This window comes from Vollenhovia emeryi, unplaced genomic scaffold (assembly GCF_000949405.1).
Source record: "Vollenhovia emeryi isolate VEMERY1.0 unplaced genomic scaffold, V.emery_V1.0 DF939149.1, whole genome shotgun sequence".
Taxonomy (NCBI): Eukaryota; Metazoa; Arthropoda; class Insecta; order Hymenoptera; family Formicidae; genus Vollenhovia; species Vollenhovia emeryi.
Genome location: NW_011967217.1, coordinates 301570 through 322508, shown reverse-complemented (window position 1 = coordinate 322508; position 20939 = coordinate 301570). Strand labels below are relative to the sequence as shown.

The 20939-nt window shown below is 43.5% G+C and overlaps 3 protein-coding genes across 10 annotated transcripts in view; 1 reads left to right on the top strand and 2 right to left on the bottom strand.

Moving 5' to 3' along the window:
* Window positions 1-589: 589 nt before the first annotated feature.
* On the bottom strand, window positions 590-9522 carry LOC105565724 (embryonic polarity protein dorsal). 4 transcript variants are annotated; one of them, XM_012019150.1, is made up of 12 exons: window positions 9102-9522; window positions 8366-8452; window positions 8090-8289; window positions 7769-8012; window positions 7549-7692; window positions 7066-7256; window positions 6822-6960; window positions 4482-4577; window positions 2616-2769; window positions 2257-2507; window positions 1142-1281; window positions 590-1036 (listed from the first exon to the last, which is right to left on the bottom strand). In XM_012019150.1, the coding sequence occupies exons 2-12, from the start codon at window positions 8415-8417 to the stop codon at window positions 923-925; spliced, it is 1725 nt and encodes a 574-aa protein (XP_011874540.1). In that variant the 5' UTR covers window positions 8418-8452; window positions 9102-9522; the 3' UTR covers window positions 590-922. The 4 variants fall into 4 exon arrangements, with proteins under 4 accessions (XP_011874540.1, XP_011874541.1, XP_011874538.1 ...); XM_012019151.1 differs by having other exon boundaries at window positions 6828-6960; XM_012019148.1 differs by lacking the exons at window positions 590-1036; window positions 1142-1281; window positions 2257-2507; window positions 2616-2769; window positions 4482-4577 and having other exon boundaries at window positions 4620-6960; window positions 9102-9517.
* A 2984-nt stretch (window positions 9523-12506) lies between these two features.
* Window positions 12507-16325, top strand: LOC105565723 (coiled-coil domain-containing protein 186). The gene is made up of 6 exons (XM_012019147.1): window positions 12507-13243; window positions 13711-13902; window positions 15075-15217; window positions 15310-15474; window positions 15561-15717; window positions 15963-16325. Exons 1-5 carry the CDS (start codon window positions 12845-12847, stop codon window positions 15715-15717), a joined length of 1056 nt encoding a protein of 351 aa, XP_011874537.1. The 5' UTR covers window positions 12507-12844; the 3' UTR covers window positions 15963-16325.
* An 89-nt stretch (window positions 16326-16414) lies between these two features.
* Window positions 16415-20939, bottom strand: part of LOC105565721 (apoptosis-resistant E3 ubiquitin protein ligase 1) — a 95827-nt gene continuing 91302 nt past the window's right edge. For all 5 annotated transcript variants that reach the window (XM_012019143.1, XM_012019141.1, XM_012019144.1 and 2 more), the window contains 10 exons: window positions 20221-20390; window positions 19949-20129; window positions 19646-19857; window positions 19261-19527; window positions 19104-19179; window positions 18736-19025; window positions 18511-18636; window positions 18148-18336; window positions 17815-18077; window positions 16415-17744 (listed from right to left, as the gene is read on the bottom strand). In XM_012019143.1, coding sequence (XP_011874533.1) covers window positions 17642-17744; window positions 17815-18077; window positions 18148-18336; window positions 18511-18636; window positions 18736-19025; window positions 19104-19179; window positions 19261-19527; window positions 19646-19857; window positions 19949-20129; window positions 20221-20390 — 1877 coding nt within the window. In that variant the 3' untranslated portion in view covers window positions 16415-17641. The remainder of the gene's footprint in view (window positions 17745-17814; window positions 18078-18147; window positions 18337-18510; window positions 18637-18735; window positions 19026-19103; window positions 19180-19260; window positions 19528-19645; window positions 19858-19948; window positions 20130-20220; window positions 20391-20939) is intronic.

The following is a 20939-nucleotide window of genomic DNA, read 5'->3' as shown; positions in this document are numbered from 1 at the left end:
TACGTATGGAAAAACAAGTTATGAACTTTGATCACAGTCAGAGCCACTACCTCACGCATCACGCAATCAATATTTCGTATCAAACTGCTTCAATAACGTCTCAATCTGTAACATCGGCAAACGAACGCGTCGCGCCAATTATGTCGGTTTCAGATCACCGACTGGACAATTTATCTTGGGTAGATAACGCTGGATCACGCAGATAAATTGCCTCCCTATGCAGTAATTATCAGATAAATTGTATCACAAGCGAACTAAATATCAAGACTCTATATTATTTTAGCTGATATTTACCCACGAGTATATAACAATTGCGTATCGATATTTAGAGCAGACCTCCTTTCGTTCATTATCGTAAAAGCCTGCTTCATAAACAATGTATAAATTTAATGTAAAAATTAACAAGATACAAATTTACGTCTTCTAACACGCGGTTTTTGAATGCGATGTCACTTTCACTCATCTCTTATAACAGGCCTGTGGTCGGTTTGCCCATTTCGGTCGATTTTGCTTATTTCGCGAAGTCAGCCTAGATGCTACCCAGTCAGAAATGACTCGTAGATCGATGTCAAAACGACGTCGAATCGACGTCAATGTGACGGTTTCGATGTCGATATGACGTCGATCGACGAGTCATTTCTGACTGGGTAGGGCAAACCGACCACAGGCCTGTCTTATAAGAAATAAGATTGATTTTTTTGAAGGCAGTGAAGAGAGCACTTGTGTAAAATTGCAGCTGAAACTCGAGTTTCTTAACTGTAATTTCTCCATGACCAATCTGACGTTAGCCAATGGAAAAAAAAGTATTCTACCAACAAGAAAATCATGCGGACAATAGACATCGTAAGACGCCTTTCTCTATATACTACATTATGCTTGGTGCGAAATTATATCTTTTGATAACAAGTAGTTAGTTATGTCCTCAGCCACCGTCTTCTTGATTAGTTTTGAGTATCTTATTCAAATTGGAGAGTTCTTGGTTTATCCAAGAAATATTCTCGTTTATGTTATTTTCTTCGTTGTTGTTTGCTTCGGGCTAAAATCAGACAAAAATTCATTTAAAAATCCTATATCACCTAAGTCTCAAGTTCAAATTCCCGATTGTCACCCTACATACATATAATACACAAGGTATACTCACTTGTACAGGATCGCAGAGGGATAATCCAGTTGACAAGTTTGCGGAGAGATTTGCTCCAAAATCCGCGAGCTCTGCGGAATTCCAGTCAAAATTGAATTGCTGATTGTCCATGTCTAGCAGAACCGCGGCTCCTGCAGCCTCTGATTTATACAACAAAATACAAATGATTAAATTGCTTGAAATCTTCAAGACACATTGTACACGCATAAATTGTATAACAATAGGATTATAACATCAGAATGTGTATGCGAACGCACGCGGAGCTCGCGAAGCGAGAGCGTGCTTTTGAGCACCGGAATCGCTACAAATTGAGCGCACGGGTGACGGCGTAACGCGAAAATATGTTGGCTCTAACGTCTTTCACACAAAGACGAATGTTCGAGAAACAGCTTGACCGTGGAGCTGGCTGGACGGTTGGGACTCGAAATCCAACATTCTAATGTTTATACTCCTCAGCTGAGGTCACCGAACGATCGAGAACGTGGAGCGATCGAACGACTACACGAGACGGAAATCTTCAAAGCCCGCAAATCTGCTCTGAAATAACGAGCGGAAATCTTCGCTTTCGGAAGCGCTTGTGTGCGCTCAGAGACCGTTCGGAAATCTTGGCGCGGAGCAGACGGGATCACGCGTTCGCGCACTCCACGACGATCGTTCGCAGTAATAACGAATTTAACACTAGAAATTATCGAAGAATAAGAACGTACGAATTTCTCGTATGCGGGCGCGCACTGTGCAGTGGCGCAGGCTCACGAGATAGAGTTTGATTAGAATTAGATTCCCGGCACTTGGTCGCACGCGGGATCGAACAAAGGAAACCGTAGAATCGTAAGAAATACTCGGTACGCGAAACGGTCTTGTAACTGTGCGAGCTAAAAGACGTCTGACCCGTCCCCGGGCGCTCCGGACGTTAAAAACAAAACACACCTGTCGCGGATTTGGCGCCCGGGGATCGAGAGACTCGAGATCATGCTATCAGTACGTGCGCTCGCGAGTCACCGTAACGCGACCGACAGGTGACGCGACAAGTGTCATCTTCGCTCGGGATCGCTTAAGTTCAGGCGAATCCTGAACAGAATGCAAACTGACAATGATTACAATAAACAGGAAGTTACCGATGTTATTTAACGGTTGTGACCGGCCTTGATTTGGTGTTACTGTCTTTAACACCAGCAAGTTTGATTCCGGCTGATGTAACTGCAAATGATCTGGTAGTGGTACTTGATATGTAAATGGTTGAACGTTCGTCGTTATATTTGGTTGTTGCATTATTGGTATGTTTGGTAGGTACTGTTGATGCATCAGAGATTGATTGTAGGTGCTGTATTCCATGGGGGACGGAGTTCGCCCTGGTGATACTTGAGGCCTGAAAAAGGAACGAGTGCGTAGACACAGATCCTCGAAGCTTTTATTCTTTATATCGTTTATTTAGTTCCATCCCGTTCCAATGTCTTAATCAAGATTATTAATTTACCTTAAGCTTTGCATACTGCTATGCGGCTGCGAAGACGATCTTACAGATTGTAGATTGAAACCGCCCGCACTCGTACCTGGACCACCGAAAGGCGATATCCGCTCGGTTGGCTCAGCTTTGACGATATTGAGACTAATAGGTTGTTTCCCAACGCCTACAATGTTTAGTAATAGATACACATCGATATTGTCATCACTTGTAAAAACGCAATCCTCATAAAGCGATTATTGATATACATGCATAATGTTATTACTAGCAATGATATTAGCGTTAACAAGCACTCCAGATAATTATAGAAGAAAATCAGAAATAGGAAACAAGAAAATCCTCAATGAAGAAGCGTGATTTGTTGCGTATGTATTACATGCGTATTATGCATACATGCACACAATTTTATATATTTTCACTCTTCAAACTTTGCAATTCTACAAAAATTATATTCTAAACAATCACGTTGTCCGATTGAAACCATTAGCGAAGAATATCGCTTACACACTGCACTAACATTAACGTCATACCTGAATCTGCAACAGGTAAATTTTTCTGAAATTGTATAGGAGCAGAGAATAAATAGACACCTTTTTTGCATCACCAAGTGATTATAGATATATGTATATATAGATGTATTACATTATACGTAATTCGCACAATATGTAAATATATTTATCTGTTCACAAAAGAAGCAGTTTATAAAAATTATATTACCATAGAAATATTGCACATTATTTGATTGTACTATGCTACAATCGCTGCGCGTATACAATATGAATATACGCGCAGCTGACTTTCAAAAGTATATCATCGCACAAGAGCAGCGCACTCGCACTATACAAAGTTTGAGCTATGAAACTTTTACTTATAAGTACCTATTGTCACGAGTAATGATTCCACACAATCATTACAGCAAATTCTCTGTTGTAAGATCTAGAGATGCGTGGTATACTTGCTTCGCGGAATCAATTATCCCGTGTAAATATTCGTAAATAGAAAAATACAATATTACTATATCTCAAAATATACAGGCTCATGCTCCCTAATCCTTCAAATTCAAACTCCAAAGTCCTATGTAAAGTACATCTTTAAAAAAGTATAAAACAAGATCTTTTCTGCTTGTCTATATGTGAAAATATATGTATAGTGTTTTTTTTTAGATATAATGAAATCTTATTCGATAAGCTTCCCTTTCTACTATGAAAGTACGATTGTTCAACAATTTTCCGAATTTGCTAAAAAATTCTATGCGCGTAGGCGTATGAAGAGAATTGTATCAATGCGTATCGTTTCTGAAATTTTGTATCATCTTTTCAAAGTGTAAAGGGAATGGGATGAGAATCAGATTGTTAATGTATGATGAGACATAAAAACAATCGAACGTTGACCGTTTGAAAGACTGTACAATCGTTCGTACAAATACTGTTAAGTATTATTTCCAACTTTGTATCCCAATGTTATAAATTTTCTCAACAAATTTATCGCGTTTGTCGTAACAATTAACAAATGTATCAAACAGGCCTGCTAAAATGTACAAAAACTTGAAAGATTTCATTGCAAAAGGCCTCTCGTTTCATATGCGTTTAAGCGTATACTTCACTTCTGCACAAATAATATATCGGTAACATCAACGGCAAAATTGATTACTGCAGTCAGAAAAGATGGAAGGATTGCGAGTGAAAATAGATAATTAACTCGACTCGCTCCTTCAATGAGAAACGTGGCGTAAAGATAAGTAGCGTGATTTTTACATTCCAAATGAGAGATTTGGACATGTTCCAGATGATAATATTACAGTGTAATATCGACAATGTTGCCCACCGTAACCACCGTAACAAGCAGTAGAATTATGAAGAATTCTGCAAATATACTCACGCTTCTCAGCTTCTGCTACATGTTTGAAAAGTATGGAGCTCGAGTTGTTATTAAGCTTTTGTCTCTTTCGCTTTAACGAATCAGCATCATCTACAACTGATTGTACATTAATGAGTATTTTCGTTATAACTCGCGTTAACATCGCGTACAATTGCTCTGAATGAAGAAGGCCTCATGTATTTGAACCTTAGGAATTTCCTTCTAGTGTACTAATAAAGTTACTCCAAAACGAGATTCAACTCTGAATAAACTGAGCTAAGGATTTTCGTCGAGACAGTTTTTTTAAATTAGCAGTCTATAACAACGACGAGAAGCAAAAGGCGTTTGCGTAAACTCGTAATATCATATAAAACTTAACAACAAATAGTGAAGCAACGTACATTGAGAGTATACGAAAATATAACAGCGTCGACTAGAAAAGAGTAGTTAGTTATTTCATAATAAATAACAATATCGAAAACTTACAAATCACCTGTAAAAACGTTAATATAGGAAATATCAAGAAAAAGGCAACAAATTGCACCTCGATTAGACTAGAAATCTGCACACTTAGATAAATGCGTCGATCTTACGAGAATCGATTCATTTTATGTGGCAATACGTCTTGGGGAAATAATTCCGGATTTTCCCGTTCTTCGGCAAAATTTACGGTCTAGAAATACAAATATATCCTGAAACGAGCGTCAAAACTGCAAATTTTGTTTCACAACAAGAACCGACCGTAATGAAAGCTCATAATTGCAATACAATACAAATATTCCTCCCAGCTCGGCAGATAAAATGACGGTCAGACTCAAACAGTGTCATTTCATATACAAATAGCTTCAACTTGGCAGTATGTAAAAACAAAGAAGAAGTATGAAATCGGTCAATAAGACACCTATCAATTGGACATAATTTAGGTCTCTTTCGCTTCTGTCAGTATCTTTCCACCCTCGACTAGGCTATAATAAAAAGACAACTCGTCAAATTCTGAGGCAGTCGCACGTGGTGCCATAGTAGTGTACAGAGCATAGTGCTCAGCTTCAGTTAAATCTACACCATACGGCGGTGTATCATCGTCATCTAACTTTAGGGACTTGACGCTCGTGACACTCGTCATACTAGGACGCGGACTTTGCGATTGCGCGGCGTCTTGTAGTATAGTGTTCTTCAACAAATATGAAGTATTCAATGATGGATCACTGTCTCTGCTCAGAATTAGACCTGATCCCAAGCACTTGTCTTTTTTATTCTTTTTAGCAAATAATTTCGAAAACAGCCCTTGCCTCGCCTGCTTCGACAACGTGCCGGGTAAGGACGGCAAATTTTTATTCGGTGCCTCGATAGGGGAGGTAGAGAGCGTTTGAGCGGATATCGGATATGGTAAGAGAGGCATCGATGGCATTTTGCGTATACGCTTCGGAGGCAGGGGCGGCAATCTTTCTTCCGCCTCGTGCATCACGTCTCTCTTAGCTGTTAATGTTGGAGAAGCCACGGGTACTTGCGTATCTTGTTTCGGAACAGCCACGTCCTCGTACTTTCTGTCATCGGTAATATCGAACAACTCTACCGGGTTTTTCATGGCCATTTGTAAACTGGTATAAGTCTGATTGTCGCAGACATCAACGTCCATCATTTGTGAAATCGCGTTCGTCTCCGTAGCGGCTTGTGCCAATTTGTCATGTGTATCAGCGTAAATTTGATCGAGCTCGGCTACTTGCGACAAAAATTCATTAAACGATTTATTGCCACCGTCTGTCTCATTAGTCTTCTCCTTAAGGCACGCCTGTCCCTTCTGCACCCATTTACCTATCTCGGAATAGTCGAACCAATCCGCTCTACCCTTAGAATTATCTACGTTTCTCGACGCGGACGCACTGCCTTCGTGCGCGTCGGATTTCGCATAAGGAATCGCATCGACAGTCCCTTCTTTATAATCGGCAGTAAATGCGTTATTTTCTACATTATTACCGCTAAAGGCATACAATTTGCTAATTTCCTTATTATTTTCCACGTTTTTCCCCGGGACTACCGTTTCATTATTCTCACAATCCAAAACGGCATTTTTCGCGAATTGATCTACGTTTGCAGAATTGATGAACGCCTTTAAATCGCCATTACACAGCTCCGCGTGATGCTTTACGTTATACAAATCGTTTAGAGCACGCAATGCAGAGATTTTATCGTTCGGTCTTTTCGCGTCCAGATCGTTATTGTTGAATTCGTCGATATTACGAGAAAACTTGGGAGCTGCGTTGACAAGAAGAGCAGTCTCCGTAGACAAGATTTTACTGAAGGTATTGTAATCTGCCTTCTTCCTAGCAAATGCTTTCCGCAAAGACCAGAAAGCAGGCCTACCTGTACCTAATGGTAACATCTGAAATGGTAACGGTTCGCTCGTAGCACCATCCGACGGCCTCTTAAGTTGGATGTACGCTTCCACCGGCTGTTCCACTTGCTGCGTACGGTAGCTGGGCGTTCTGAACGATATTGCCGTCTGCAAAGAACAGTATCGGCGGTATAGTACAGGCAAAGAAATTCTATTTTCCGCCGTTACCTATGCGCACAATTGACCGCTTGCATAGACAAATCGTTAACTTACTTGTTTATGCACGTGTGTCGGTTGAAAATCGCCGTATCCTTCCCACAGCAGCTGTCCGTCCTTCATCTCGAAGAACCTCACTTGAATATCTTCCTTTGCGACTTTTTCACACAGTAGAATCATATCCATACTACCGGCGACCGATGCACTGCAGTGGCTCAGTTTGCAAATCACCAGATCCGACATTGCCTCTGGAAACGGCATAAGTCGCAAGTAGAAATTTTAGTTTAAACGTATACGTGTAAAGTCCTCTATCATGAGATAGGATTCTAATATGACACGGTAGGTTTTCAACGTCCACGTTCAATCGATCTAACGGTGAATTTTCCACTAAATAGATTTTATTCCAGAGGCAGCAAAATCATGGTGGAACCAACAGATGATGCCCGACCAATTTAGAAACTCCGCTATCTTGTATTAAGAGTCTATCTCGTAATAGGGGACTTTCCTCTATATATACGTATATTCTAAAATGACGCATACTTTTATCGTAAATAGGGTCAGACACGATGGGCGGTAGCGGCTTGTTGAACTTTCCTTTCTGCGATCCCTCCAAGAAAACTTGGAAGCATAATCTCACCGAGTTCAGATCGATGTTGGTCGGGTGTCTCTTATGCTCGAAACCAGCTGCAATAAGACACGGATCTTCGTAACCGGCTTATCTAAACTGATAACAGATTAGCGGGGAAATAGTCGCACATACTTCGAAAGGGATCCACTCGCAGATCCTGACGCACTCTGAGAGCATCTTCAATGTCCTTCTTCTTTACGCACTGAATGCCCAGATTCGAGAAGGTGACGACCATGTTGCCCGACGGGACTTCCACCGTGCAGACACCCTGCTTGCACACTTCCTTGCCGACGAGGTTGTGCGGATGAGGCCTGTACGGGGCGTCCTTCGTCACACAAGACACGACCACCATAGCACGACCCTGGTAACCCATGATCTACAGGAATAGTATTGAGAATTAGAGACAAGTAAGAGAGATTCGCAGGGCAAATCGTCGAACGTATCGCGACTCACCCGTATACTAGGGAAGGTTTTGTTCTCCGGTGTACTGTTGACACCTGGTATGCTGCCAGCCGACCTGCCCTCACATTCATAGCGAAACCGCAGCGCCTTACTGGCCGGCTGTTCCAAGATCTCGACGTGCGGCTGAACGTGCTTGCTGTCCATCGCTATGGTGGCCATAGAACCAGGATCCGTGGTTTGAATCACGTCGACTGGAAGCAGCATTTGCGTCAGACATTGCTGTACAAAGTATAACACCAAGGCGAAAACTGTGCGCTCGACACTTACGGATATCACTTATATTAATATCCCCCTCGCTTATGCCATTGTACTGTTCCATTACTGCGGTTCTCTAGCACATTGAGCTTTGTCCATCTGAAATACAATTACAAACACGATCGGCCACGTGATTTCGTGCACAGTTGTAGAAAGTCACTCGTCTATTTATATTTCAGCGAGACGAAAGCACCAAGTGCCCGAAGCCGCTCCTCAGCTAGACGACGTCCCGGCGTGCAGCGAGAGAACTAACGCGATGCCTCACGTATCACGGGAGCCGCGTTTCGGAGCACGTTCCCCTCCCTTTCTCCCGATATACTTGAATATCTCGCGTTGAACTTGCACCGCGCTGCCGCCGGTTTAAATGACAAACGGTCGTGCCAGCGTCAACAACAAGGGGCCCGGGAAGGACGCGCGCGATCTCCACGTACAGCCCCCGGGATCCGCGGAGCGACAGCTGTTCGTCGCGCACTTTCGCGCGCGGGGACACGTCCGGAGACACTGCACGCAAGTGTTCCCGGGGGAAAAAAGGAGCGCGAGGAGGGACGCGACGCTGATCCAATCATTATTTTGGGCGAGCCTAGGCCCGTACAGGCCGCGTGTCTATAATTAAACTATCGTAGGACAATGTGACGGGAGAGAGAGACCGAGGGAGCGAGAGGGAGGGGAGGAGAGAGAGAGGCGCGCGCGCGCGCGCGCGAGAGAGAGAGAGAAGCGCGCGAGAAAGAGAGAGAGATGAAGAACTTGCCTGCCGCACGCATCAACATGCTATATGCTTCCGAGGCCTGGCGCTGTGGCTGCGCGCTCTCGCGCCGTTGTCCGCGTCGACGAGCGGGAGGATCGGTGATCCGGACGAGGCAGGGCTCTCTCTCCTCCCGCCCTCCGATTTCCCACGCTGCGCAGCGTCCTCCGTTGCAGGACGTACGGGGCGGGGTGGGGAGAGGGAGCGCGGGAAAAAGCCGCGGGCGGTCCGCCGTGCGCGGGATCGCACCGAGATTCGGCACTTCCGTCGTTCGGCGCGATCGCCTTGCCTGGCCTCGCGGCGCGTTACTGCGCTGCGTACGTACTCGGCGACTCGGCCCCGCGGCCCGTGACGTGAGAGCGACCGCGACCGACCGAACGGACGGAGGGACGGACGGACGGCACCAGCAACCAGGCACTGACTCAGACTGACTGACCGACCGTCGTCGCACGCGCGGGAGCGACGCGGCGTGACGGAAGCGGGGGCGGGCGGGCGGGCGGCCGAGACCTCGTACGCGCGCGCGGCGCAATCTCGGCAGGTACTGGAATCCTGTGTAAATCTCTTTTTACCGTTTTTACGCAGGGACCGATCCTCCCCCCCAGCCCCAGCCAGGGGTGCTTTCGCGACGTAGGTCAAAATGATCCGTGCTATGATTGGTCAAATCTGGAATTTCATTGAATAAAATTTCAATGTGATGCTACGAAATTTCAGATTTGACCAATCATAGCACGGATCATTTTGATCCGGATCATTTTCATCTACGTCGCGAAAGCACCCCTGGGCGCCGATTCTCGAAATCATTCGAAGAAGAAACGTATACGAACATTCTGCTCTGACAGAAAAGTTGAAAGTCTATTGATTAAAGCCACGCGAATAGCCAATCAACTTTCAACTTTTCTGTGAGAGCACAATTTTCGCATACGTTTCTACCTCGAACAAATTCAAGAATCGAGCCCCTGAAGTGGTTCGTCGATCGACACATCGAAACGATATCCGTATCGACATCGAAAATCGAAACCGTCGAACCAATAGGGTGCAAACTCGTAGAGCGGAAACGGTGTACGCAAAAAAATCACGGAACGACAGCTTCGACCAATCACGAAAACATCGGAACATTCGTGATTGGTCGAAGCTGTCGTTCTGCGACTTTCTGCGTACAACGTTCCGCTCTACGAGTTTGCACCCATACAGCACAGATGGTTGCAGTTACATTGTAGAAACCGCAATCTTGCAGAAACATTGCAGGGATATAAAATTGCAAACTTTCGATAGCAATATTGCAGCAATGTTTCAAAAAATAATGAAAATACTATATTTTCTATGTAAGAAATTTTTCTAATTACGAGAATTTTAATGTTATTTTCGTTGATACCAATAATGCGCGAATTATTAAGTATAACTTGATCAGTGCGATGTTGCTCGCAATCTCCATCTATTGCGAAGCGACATAACCTCCTTAGGTTGCTTCGCAAAAGCTTGCTATGCCTTGAAAAAGGCCCGGATGTATATGCAATTAATAAATTCTCTGCTTATGTACAACAACAACAAATTATTCCAAAAATATTGCACTGCAACATTGCTATAATATTGCACTGCAATCTTTCTGAGGGCAGACATTTCAACGTTGCAGCAATGTTGTGCAACGTTGCTGCAATCTTGCAATGTAACATTTCTGCAATCTTTCCGTGCTGTGTGGAAACATTGACGTCGATTCGACTTGGTTTCGACGTGTCGCGTTCGACAGGTCGTTTCTCGCTGGGCTTCGATTCACTCGCGCGATAAACGCGTACGCGAATTAGCTGCTCCTACGGAAAAGTTGTAACGTCGATTGGTGGAAAACAAACCACGTCAATTGACCTGCGAGTTCTCTGTAAGAATTTTCGTGTATGTACACGGTTTTTCTTACGAGCGAAGTCGAGAGTCGAGAGCCGAGAATCGAGCACCGGAACTCGAGCGGACACTCGGGATGCTGAGAGGTAAACAGCGCGGAACTCGATAGATCCTGTACTTGAGTTCGTTTTAGATCTCGAGATCTCGCTGTACGATCGCTTCTCTTTTAGACGGGATCGTGAGACGCGGGACCAGGGTTTAAGACAGTCGTGTGGAGTACGGATGTTTCTTATGCGAACAAATTACGACGAGGAATGACGCTGACTTATCGCGAGATTCTATCTCTGCGACGCGGGCGAGCGGATCGAGAAAAATTGACATTCATCGCATGCAATTGCCATTTTCGTTCGTCGCAATTTCGATCTTCGCCGTTCGCGATTAATTAATGTTTGCTTCACTGTGTACGTACACATATACTCGACTCGCAATTGAACTACGGTATATACTTTTATACCTTAGATAGAGAATTGAAAAAAGAATTCCTCTTGAACTGCCGAATTCTTTTTCCACCCCACATTTCTAAAAACATTCTTGAGAGCCCGAAAGGAATTGGCTTTTGTGCTAAAAAATTCTGAGCTCTTTCTCGAGTACAAAAGGAACTCTTTATATACTCTACAAAAATTCACACCTCAGAGAAATTCTCTCGAGTTCATTTTGACGCAGATTACGCTAATTCATAAAGAATTTAAAAAAATGAACCCCTATTCAAAACGATCACCTGTGCTATTCGGGATGATTTTTAAGAAAGGGATATATTGGAGGAGTCCAAGATTATCTTCTTTGCTTTTTCGTGTTTTAAGCAGGTAATATCCGACTCTGTTAGGCTAAAGTAATTCGTTTCATCAGGTATAGCTTTCGTGACCTTGACTCGATTAGCACGCGCGAACCAGACGTTATCGAGCGCATTTACTTTGTGGTCTCGTTTTCGCAATACGTTCTCTTCTTCTTATTACGAATGTATTTGCAGGGTACGCTTCCACGAAGTGTCTAGAATGACACCCCGTACATCGGTTCAGTCAATTGTTCGCCAGCAGCATCCGTGTTTCGTCCCCATGACGAGAGGGACGCGCACAAACAATCTCGATCGCATTCGAGGACAGTCTTATGCGCGATACTGCGAGTCGACATGCCAGAAACTACTACTACTACCCTGTCGAAGCGGAATCCGGGTCCGCGGCCAGCGGCCGTCACCAGGGTGGAAACCAAGCTACCCCGATGCGTGCAACGTAGACTACCGTGCGCCCCCGTGTCTGTGAGATGCCATCCGCGGTCAAGCCCGTACCGGTGCGCCGATCATCGCGTACCCAAGAGACCCTACAGACTAGCGGTGGGGTTGTCAGTGTCTAGGACAGGTCGCGGGAGTCCCACGCCGATTCCCAAGGGCTGCTCCGACCGCTGCCCGCCCGGCTTCCTCGCCATTGGCACTCACTGCAAGAAGAGCCTGTCGATGATGGACCTGACTCTGCCCGTCGTCGATCCCGATATCGGCGACCTCAAGTGAGCGCGGTTCCTCGAGGACGAAATATCGAATGATGGAATATTGCGTGAAGATCGCAGTGGTCGTCGAGGATGTTGAATTTAACTTTTCTTAATACCCGATCAGGATCAATCGGGTCCCAGTGAGAAATGAGTCGTCGATCGATGTCGATTCGATCGACGAATCATTTCTCACTGGGATGTAGTCAGTTGAGTCTATGGAGTGAATGAATGGCAGAATTAATATTCGTACATAAAATTTTGTTACGGACTTAGGAAATATGTGAGAAATTACAAGCTTCAGCTTTACATTCATATAATACTAAGTATATATCGTTGGAATATTGAAGAATGATTATGAAAGCGCGATCTAATCCGAGAGCATGCCGTTTAGATCGGAGAGCGGTTCGTCCGCCAGTCGTCTCGACGAAATCGCCGACAGGACCAAGGACATCTTGGCAAACGGCGGAAGCGGCAGATCCTGGACGGACGCTACGCCGTCCTCGGAGTCCGAGCAGGGCGAGGCTACCGGTTTGACGGAGGATCCGACAATCAGGGCGGCAAATGTGGTGTGCCACGTTCTGGTACTGAACGCATGGCGACGCAGACGCGCCGAGATCGCGCAGTTGGAGCAACAGGTGGAACACCTGCACTTGCAGATCGAGTTCCTGCGCCGGTTGCTGCTCGCCGAGAGCGACCGAGTCGGCAGGCTGAACGGCGAGCTGCATCGGGAGAAGGCGCAGCTCGAGGAGGCGACGCGCGAGCGCGACGCCGCGAGATCGGTACGATCGATCGATCATTATGAGCCTTCGACCTGTATTTTGCATATTCCAACCCGCTCGCGTCTGATTTTGGCCAATCAATATCCGAGTTTTTTTTCTTTAAGAAAAAGACAGCAAGCTTTAAAAAGAAATTTGTTAAATGGAATTTGTTAAACACTTGCCACCGTCTTATGGAGAAAGACTCTCAGTCTCCGAACCAACAGCGGTAGCGACATACGCGCCTTGCGCTTCTACTGCGTCATTCTCGTATACGGGAGTTCAGTGACATGTTTCTAATTACGGGGATGATGTTACCGCGAGAATACGCGACACATGTTGCGGCGACACATGATAGGCCCTTTCGATGGAAAATGTATGCACTTTGCACGCGTTATAATCGTCCGACTCTAGCGATATGATATATTATACATAATGAAATTTATTATTTCACGAAAAGTAGTCGCGCGTCGTTGGATGTTCTGTTGCAGGAAAAAGAAAAGCTGGAGACTGAGCTAAAGCGCGCTGAGGAGGTCTCCCAGGAGCGATCGGTCACTGTGGGAAACTTGAAGAACGAGCTCTTGACCGTGCAGGATCAGCTAAAAGCACTCGACGCGCAAATGGCGAAGGACCGAGAGAAACTTTTGAAGTTACGCGAGGATAAGCGGATTCTCCTGGATAAAGTTGCGTTTCCTCTTTCGAACATTAATCGTTGAACGGATCTCTTCGGAACTTGGGATTCTTCGGCTAATTCTGAATTTTTATTCGCGCAAATGTCTCGAGTTACCGTTTCTCGCGGTCTTCCTTGAGCAACCTCCCAATCCTTGTGTGTGAGCAACATCCAGCGAGCCGTAGCGAATTGCTAACCATGCATACTTAGGCAGCCGCACAGCGCGGCGGTGATAAAAAATTGATCTGTTGTTCAGTGAGTCATTGTTACCCTCTGAGACACGAGGTTACAACCCCCTCCTCCTCGGGGGTGAACTCTCCCACGCGCGATTTCTGCGCGAACTCCTTTCGCGTTCCACGAATAAACTGACTCACTCTTTCCTTCTCCTTCACCCTTTCTGCGGAGATTAGACATCTCCGCTTATCATGTGACATCGGTTTGTCGCATGCACAAATATTGAAAACAACTGGGGGAAACGTCGCCGAATCGATATCCTGCGAATTCTTAATAGACAATGATTTACCGTGGATTCTTTTTCGAACATAAAATTCTTAAACGAGGGCGATATTTCTTAATAGGAAAATATTTCCGAATTACTTGGAAGACCAAGAATATCGCGATTGGTATAATGTTATGCTGCCAATTTATTTGGGTCGCTGCATGTGTCATCGCGCGACATCCGCCACTTTTTTTAAAGATTTCAGAATCCACCCGCGAGGCAGCGTCAGGTCAATGCACGGCGAAAGAAATATAGCTTGCGGATGAGTCACACCTTTCGCGTTTCGCCGGTGACTCAATATCACGTAATACTCCTTCCGTACCAGGAAGAAGGATCAATACCACTTGCCCTATTAACTTTTATCCACTGCGGAATCGCGGGATATCGTGGAAATTTGCAATCGACACAAATGCAAAGAGTTATTTACACATACATATATGAATTGTGCACCTCTATCGTACACACCAATCCTGTACGTGACGTTTATGCATATAGTATACACTAGCGATTCTACAAAAGATTTGGCTGAGAAATTGCATCCTACAATTATCCCATGTTTTTGATAATAAAAATAAGAAAAATTGAGCGATCGCGCGTACTACTTTTGAAATTTTGAGAAACGTTCGTTCGCACAAGTTGTATTTTTTTATTGTAAATTTGCTATTATAATAAGGGCACTTGCCTAGGTATCAGCCAGCGAAGCACTAGTGACGGAACGTGGCGTTCGGGCGGAAAAAGCGGAATCTGCCGTCGAGAAATTGCAGTTGCGATTAGTGGCACAGATATCTCTCGCAGAGTCTACGCAGGAACAGCTCCAGCGTACTTCCAGGTATGCCCGAGTCTTCAGATGTCCTCAAATTTGCAAACACTAAGTACAGGAATTTAAGATTGGAGCTGGTAACGTTTGACATGTACAATTAGGGAGCTGCAGACTGCGGCGGCCGAGAGGCAGAGACTGGAAAAACGTTTGAAAGCTAGCGAAAATAATGCGAAGACTCTGAGTTTACGCGCGATTGCCCTGGAGAGCCAGTTGGCTGATCGAGAGGTTGAACTTCGCCGTGTTGAAATGGAATATCACTCGCAAATGTAAGACGTCTTTGAAAAAAATAAAATAAAAGAAATCGCCTCGCATCTAAAACTAAAAAAATATATTACGAGATACCGTTTGTTAGGGCGGAATTAAATGAGCTGAAAGAACAATTGCTACGACAATCTCAAGAGAGTGGCTGGAGCAGTCGGATATTGCAGATTGCTGGAAGCTTCATGCGCGTGTCAATCCTACGGACGTTTGCGTTTCTATCCAGTGCCACTCTGCCGTTGCCGCCGTAGGTAGGTATTTTATTATAACTCGTAATTTCCAGCTTGCAACGGAAGAGACTGTGAAACCTTGTTACCTTATGTTGCTTTACATAAACGCGGATTAGTGAACATTTTATTGACTAATACGGAGATCAACAGAATTTCATTGAGGAATGAGTATTTCACTTATCCTTGGTGCAAATACTGAAGATTCGTTTAAGAAAGTAGAATTGAGATAGAAAATTAACATTGTTACATACCTCAATATCTCGCAGATAAAGCGCTTAAGCGTGATCGCAATTCTCCGAGACGTGGGGCCTGGATAGCCGATTTTAATCGGAGAAAACCGAATCGAAGGTTCGTTTGGTACGAACGTCTTCCGGTCGTGAAGAAAAGAGAGTATTGTATGATCGGAAATGACAGATTGGATACTGGCAAGAACCAGGCAGTCGCGGGATAGTCGAGAAATTGACAAGCATTAACATTTCATATTACATTTAAAATACATTGCAATTTTTTTTTTAGCCAGTATTTAATTTTTGAGGAGTAGAGATTTTACATATACACTCGACATACCCTGCGCGCGCATACGTACTGTGGATAAAACAAGCAATTTTATTATATGTCGTATAGATATTTATAGGATAAAGTTTTCCCTTTCGTGCGAAAATAAGGAGATGGGTGTAACAAGTGGAAAGCTTAACGGGATTTATTGAATAAACGTGGATATTATATACCTTTTTCATCTATATTTCTTTTTCTTCACATAATGACAAACTGATAAAAATAAATTACCGTCAGTATTATTTGATGGTAGATAATCTGGCGAGGCGGTTAATTTCTTGCTATTGCGAGGCGTAGTATTACGGTTACGATCGTTGGCCATTCGTCCATTATTATTTCGCAACGAATAGTCTGCTATGGCGATTACTACGTTTCATACTATTCCTTCTCTATTTAATATAAGTACATGTCATTGCAGATTAAATAAATACGTATACCAGAATGCGATGCTCACAGTATGATCGCAGTATTTTGTTATGACTAGGTAATCATGCTTATTATATCGCGAGTATTTTGCGTCGATAAGAAATAGATGTAGTGTCAGAATACAATCATATTTTGTACTGGATGTACATACTAATTGGCTTACATTACATCCGCCATCGTCGACGTTGGAAGTACCGTATAATCGCCTGTGCTGTTATTATGGGTAAAAAAAAAACTGGACTAGCGCAAAGCTTCAATATATCTTAGCCTCGTTATTCATCGTACTTAAGTTTTTCCTGAAATCACATGCTCTGTGACAGAATGTATTTCAATACTGATTAACGGAATGTTCAATGCTATTGCAGTGATCCCTTCATTCAAATACATCAATCTCGGTACGTATAACAACACTGCAAAAAGAAAATGAATGCGTATTTTGATTTGTTTAATCGTACGTCCTTGTACAGCGACGTTAGCTACATCGTCGTTCGAGGAACGCGTTAATGTGATTCTCTTTATGTTCACGTAAAATCTATACCGTAAGTTTGGCTACGCTAAATCTCGATACAATAATATTGAGCAATTCTGATGTTGAGGTAACATTGCTCTTGCTGAATATCCTCCGTTTTATAAAAACGTCGCCGCGGCTGAGTAGAAATTGCATCGTCTACATCGTCGGAAGATTAGATTGTTCCTGATAGTCTTCGGCGTAAACAGAAATATGTAATTCCAAAAATTCTAATCGACTACATATCAAAACGTGCGATAAAGTTATCCCCTCTTCCTGACCACGTTATCGGCAGGAAGATACTATGGGACAAACTCGTAATAGGATCTATTATTGAAAAAACGTAGTTTCTTTATCGTCAAAGACGAGTTTCATCTATCGAAGAAAAAATGGATACATAAATGGATCAGCAGTTCTAGTCAGACTAGAAGTTTGATGGATCCTACGGTTTTTCGACTAGATCATGCCGAAACCTTCGGTGCCCTCGCTGATCGCCAACAGCAACGCTCGTTCAAAGTGATCGTAGCACTCGTAATCAGGTAAGCAGAGTTGGTTAAAGCTGAAAAGGAACATTAATGACGAACCAACAGTCAAAGAGCAAATGGGAATAACGCTAGGCGAGGGCGTACCAGGTGTGTGCCGTGGGCAAATTAGCGAACGTTGGTGCGGCCGTAATCTGAAATCGAGGACTTAATTGTTGAAATCCACCGGGCGGCAATTGCGAGCAGCCCGTGGTAAACTGGAGCAATCGTGCCATCTCCTCCTGCGTAAAATTGCTCACCGCCGTCCAGAACCAGTCGAGCACTCGGAGAAATTCCGGGGAACTTCCGTTAGCTATGTGATGCGCGCGTAAATCTGCCACGCTGTACTCGCCGGTTCCGCACAGCAGCAACTGCGAAACAGGTAAAATTGCGGAATATCGCACCTTCGGATAGACGTATTTTCAATAAAATTTTACGCACCTCTAATTCATTCTCATCAAATATTCCTAAAAGGTTGTCGGGAATTAGTTCGTTGAGACCACGCAAGAAATGGTCGACTTCGTTGCGGATGGAACTGGCAAGTCGGTGCTGAGCGAGCGCGTCAAGGTAACGAAGCTTCGTGTCATTGGTCACTCGCACTTTACTACCACCGGGAATTAATTCTGCCACCTGTACAAAACATGAGTGTTAATAACAGCTTTCAGAACCGTGTATTAAATTTCGGCTGCGCATTAAGTTTAAAACAATAAAATGTGAATCTAGTAATAATAAAGTTTTATCACGTTTTCCAAATGACATGATTTATAACGTAGGATTATAATATGAAAAAGTAACAGTATGTACCTTCAACAATTGTCCGTCCTTATCGTATTCTTCTTCAACAAAGTACAATTCCATTTCTTCAACGTCATTCTCGAGAATATACTTCACCTTACTTAGATACAGATCGGGATCATCTTGTTCGAAGTACTAGCGCCCATAAAAAGATACAGTATTGCTTTGTTATTAATTTCTCGCGATACAATTTTGCAGGGATAAGAAAAAAAGTTCGAAAGAAGTTTGAACTACCTTGTAATGCACTCTAAGTCCTATAATCTGTGCAAGGAATGATCTGGTGAATCGCGCGCGTACTAACTGACGGTAGGAGCCGCCAAGCGCTGACTCGTACAGACATTTGCCTACAATACGCCCGGCAAACTCATAGTGCTTCAATTTAAGATGCGGCAGTCGTTTGGGATTTGGATGCACCAATGCCTGTTGCGATTCCCCAAACGACGCGAATAAACCATTCCCCGGATCGAACAGTGCGGCACATATCAATTCGAACCATTCACGTCGCACGCCGCCCCAATCAACGCCTAACATGAAATAATGATTCTTGTAGCTGTCTCGAAATCGATCTTCATGAAAGTTCCTTAAACGTAAAGGAAACGTACCTTGTTCGCCTTGGAAAGTGATTTCAAAGTTTCGACACCAATCGCTCACTGAAAATCCTTTAGTAGCTTTCATAGACTAAAAAAAAAAGGAAAGCCGATTAGTATACATCTTTACACGATGCTTTCACGGATATCATTAATATATTTATATATTTACCGATTCCAGAAGCTTATCACGTTGCACTTTCATCGAGAGTTTCTCGTGATAATGCTTTTGGTGATGCTTGCGGACTTCGTGATAGAAAAAGTCTTGCTTGTCAGCGAACGTTTCACTGCCGCCGATGTTTTTCAAGAGAAACAAGGTGAAAGTGGCGGCTATTATATCACGGTACAGAGATATCAGTTCAACCGGAGGTTGACATCCGTCGTCTATCGAAAAAGGGTAGTATCCCTCGTGCTGATTAGTCGAATTTTCAAAATGGAACTGCAATGTACAATACAAAAGTAGGAATTTACGATTTGGAAACTACAAATTTCCGAGATATAATTAAAATCGACGCACTCAGGCGTATGCAAAACTATTTCGGATGATTGTGCCATACCTTAGTTGACGGACACAGTCTAAATGTCACGAGTCTTTTGGGAATAAATTTTAATAAATACTCCTTAATCGTAAGCTGCTTAGGCGAGATGAAGCAGAAGACCTTCTTTGGTTTAGAAAATCTTTCTCCTTGCATGCCCAGCAACTTTGCGACATAACAGATATCAGGATCCTTGGACGCTACGTTATTATGCACCATTCTCGCGACAGAATCTAGTAACGAGAAGAAAAACGTAGTACACAAGGTTCGGAACATAAAAGCGCAGGAGGATATCTGAGCTTGAAAATAAGATAATTTACATACTCTCGAGCACAATGATATCGAAATCCCCATTATGCAGCTGCAATCCTGCCAAGCTAACAGTTGCATGATAGCATCCGCCTTTCGGAAAGCTCACTTTCAAACGAATTCTTTGGTTTGAAGAATCGTAATCGAGTTGAATACTACAGTCTACCATCGAGCCTTTATCTACTAAGCTACCGATCTGAACAAGATAAATTTGGATAATTGGATTAAACAATAATCGCCAATACATCTATTTTCATAATTTTACAAAGCGATATCTCCTGATTTACCTGGGTAATATTGACGTTATAACCTTCTGTAGGCTGCTCTCCAGGCCCAAATATGCACAGATTGTCATATTCGTCACGTGGCTCTATTGTCATCGAATGGGCTATCCCAGCTGTACAAACGACCGTAGAACTTTGTCGTACAAAGACCGTCTTGTTTGGATCTGGTGGACCTGTAGTAGACGATACATCTCACTCGATCGTAAATACTAAGTTTTTATACAGTGCGTCCAAAATCTGGCTAACTTACAGACTTTTCGACTAATCGTAAATTGAGTTTCACTTGACTAAAATGCCAGGGAAGGTAATTATTTACTAGAGATATCCTATTTTGAACAATAAACAGGGTGAGGAAAAAGTATGAAAACTCCTAAATTTTTCGAAAACTATGCATTTTAAAAACAAATGTTTGAGACAAAGTTATATGGTTTCAAGGGGGACATAAGATGGTGTCATTACTTTGACCTTGAAAAAAAATGCAGGTTTTCATTTCAAAAGTTCAAGATTACCTTCATGTAACCTTCAAACGACTGTCCAAGGTCAAACCAATGATACCATCTTATGGTCCTCTTAAAACCGTATAACGTTTGTCTCAAACATTTGTTTCTAAAGTGCACAGTTTTTGAAAAATTTAGGGGTTTCTATACTCACGCTGTATACCTTTGCACGAGATTAGTCACTCAAATCATAAATTGGCGTACAGGTTTACTGTCGCTCGCATT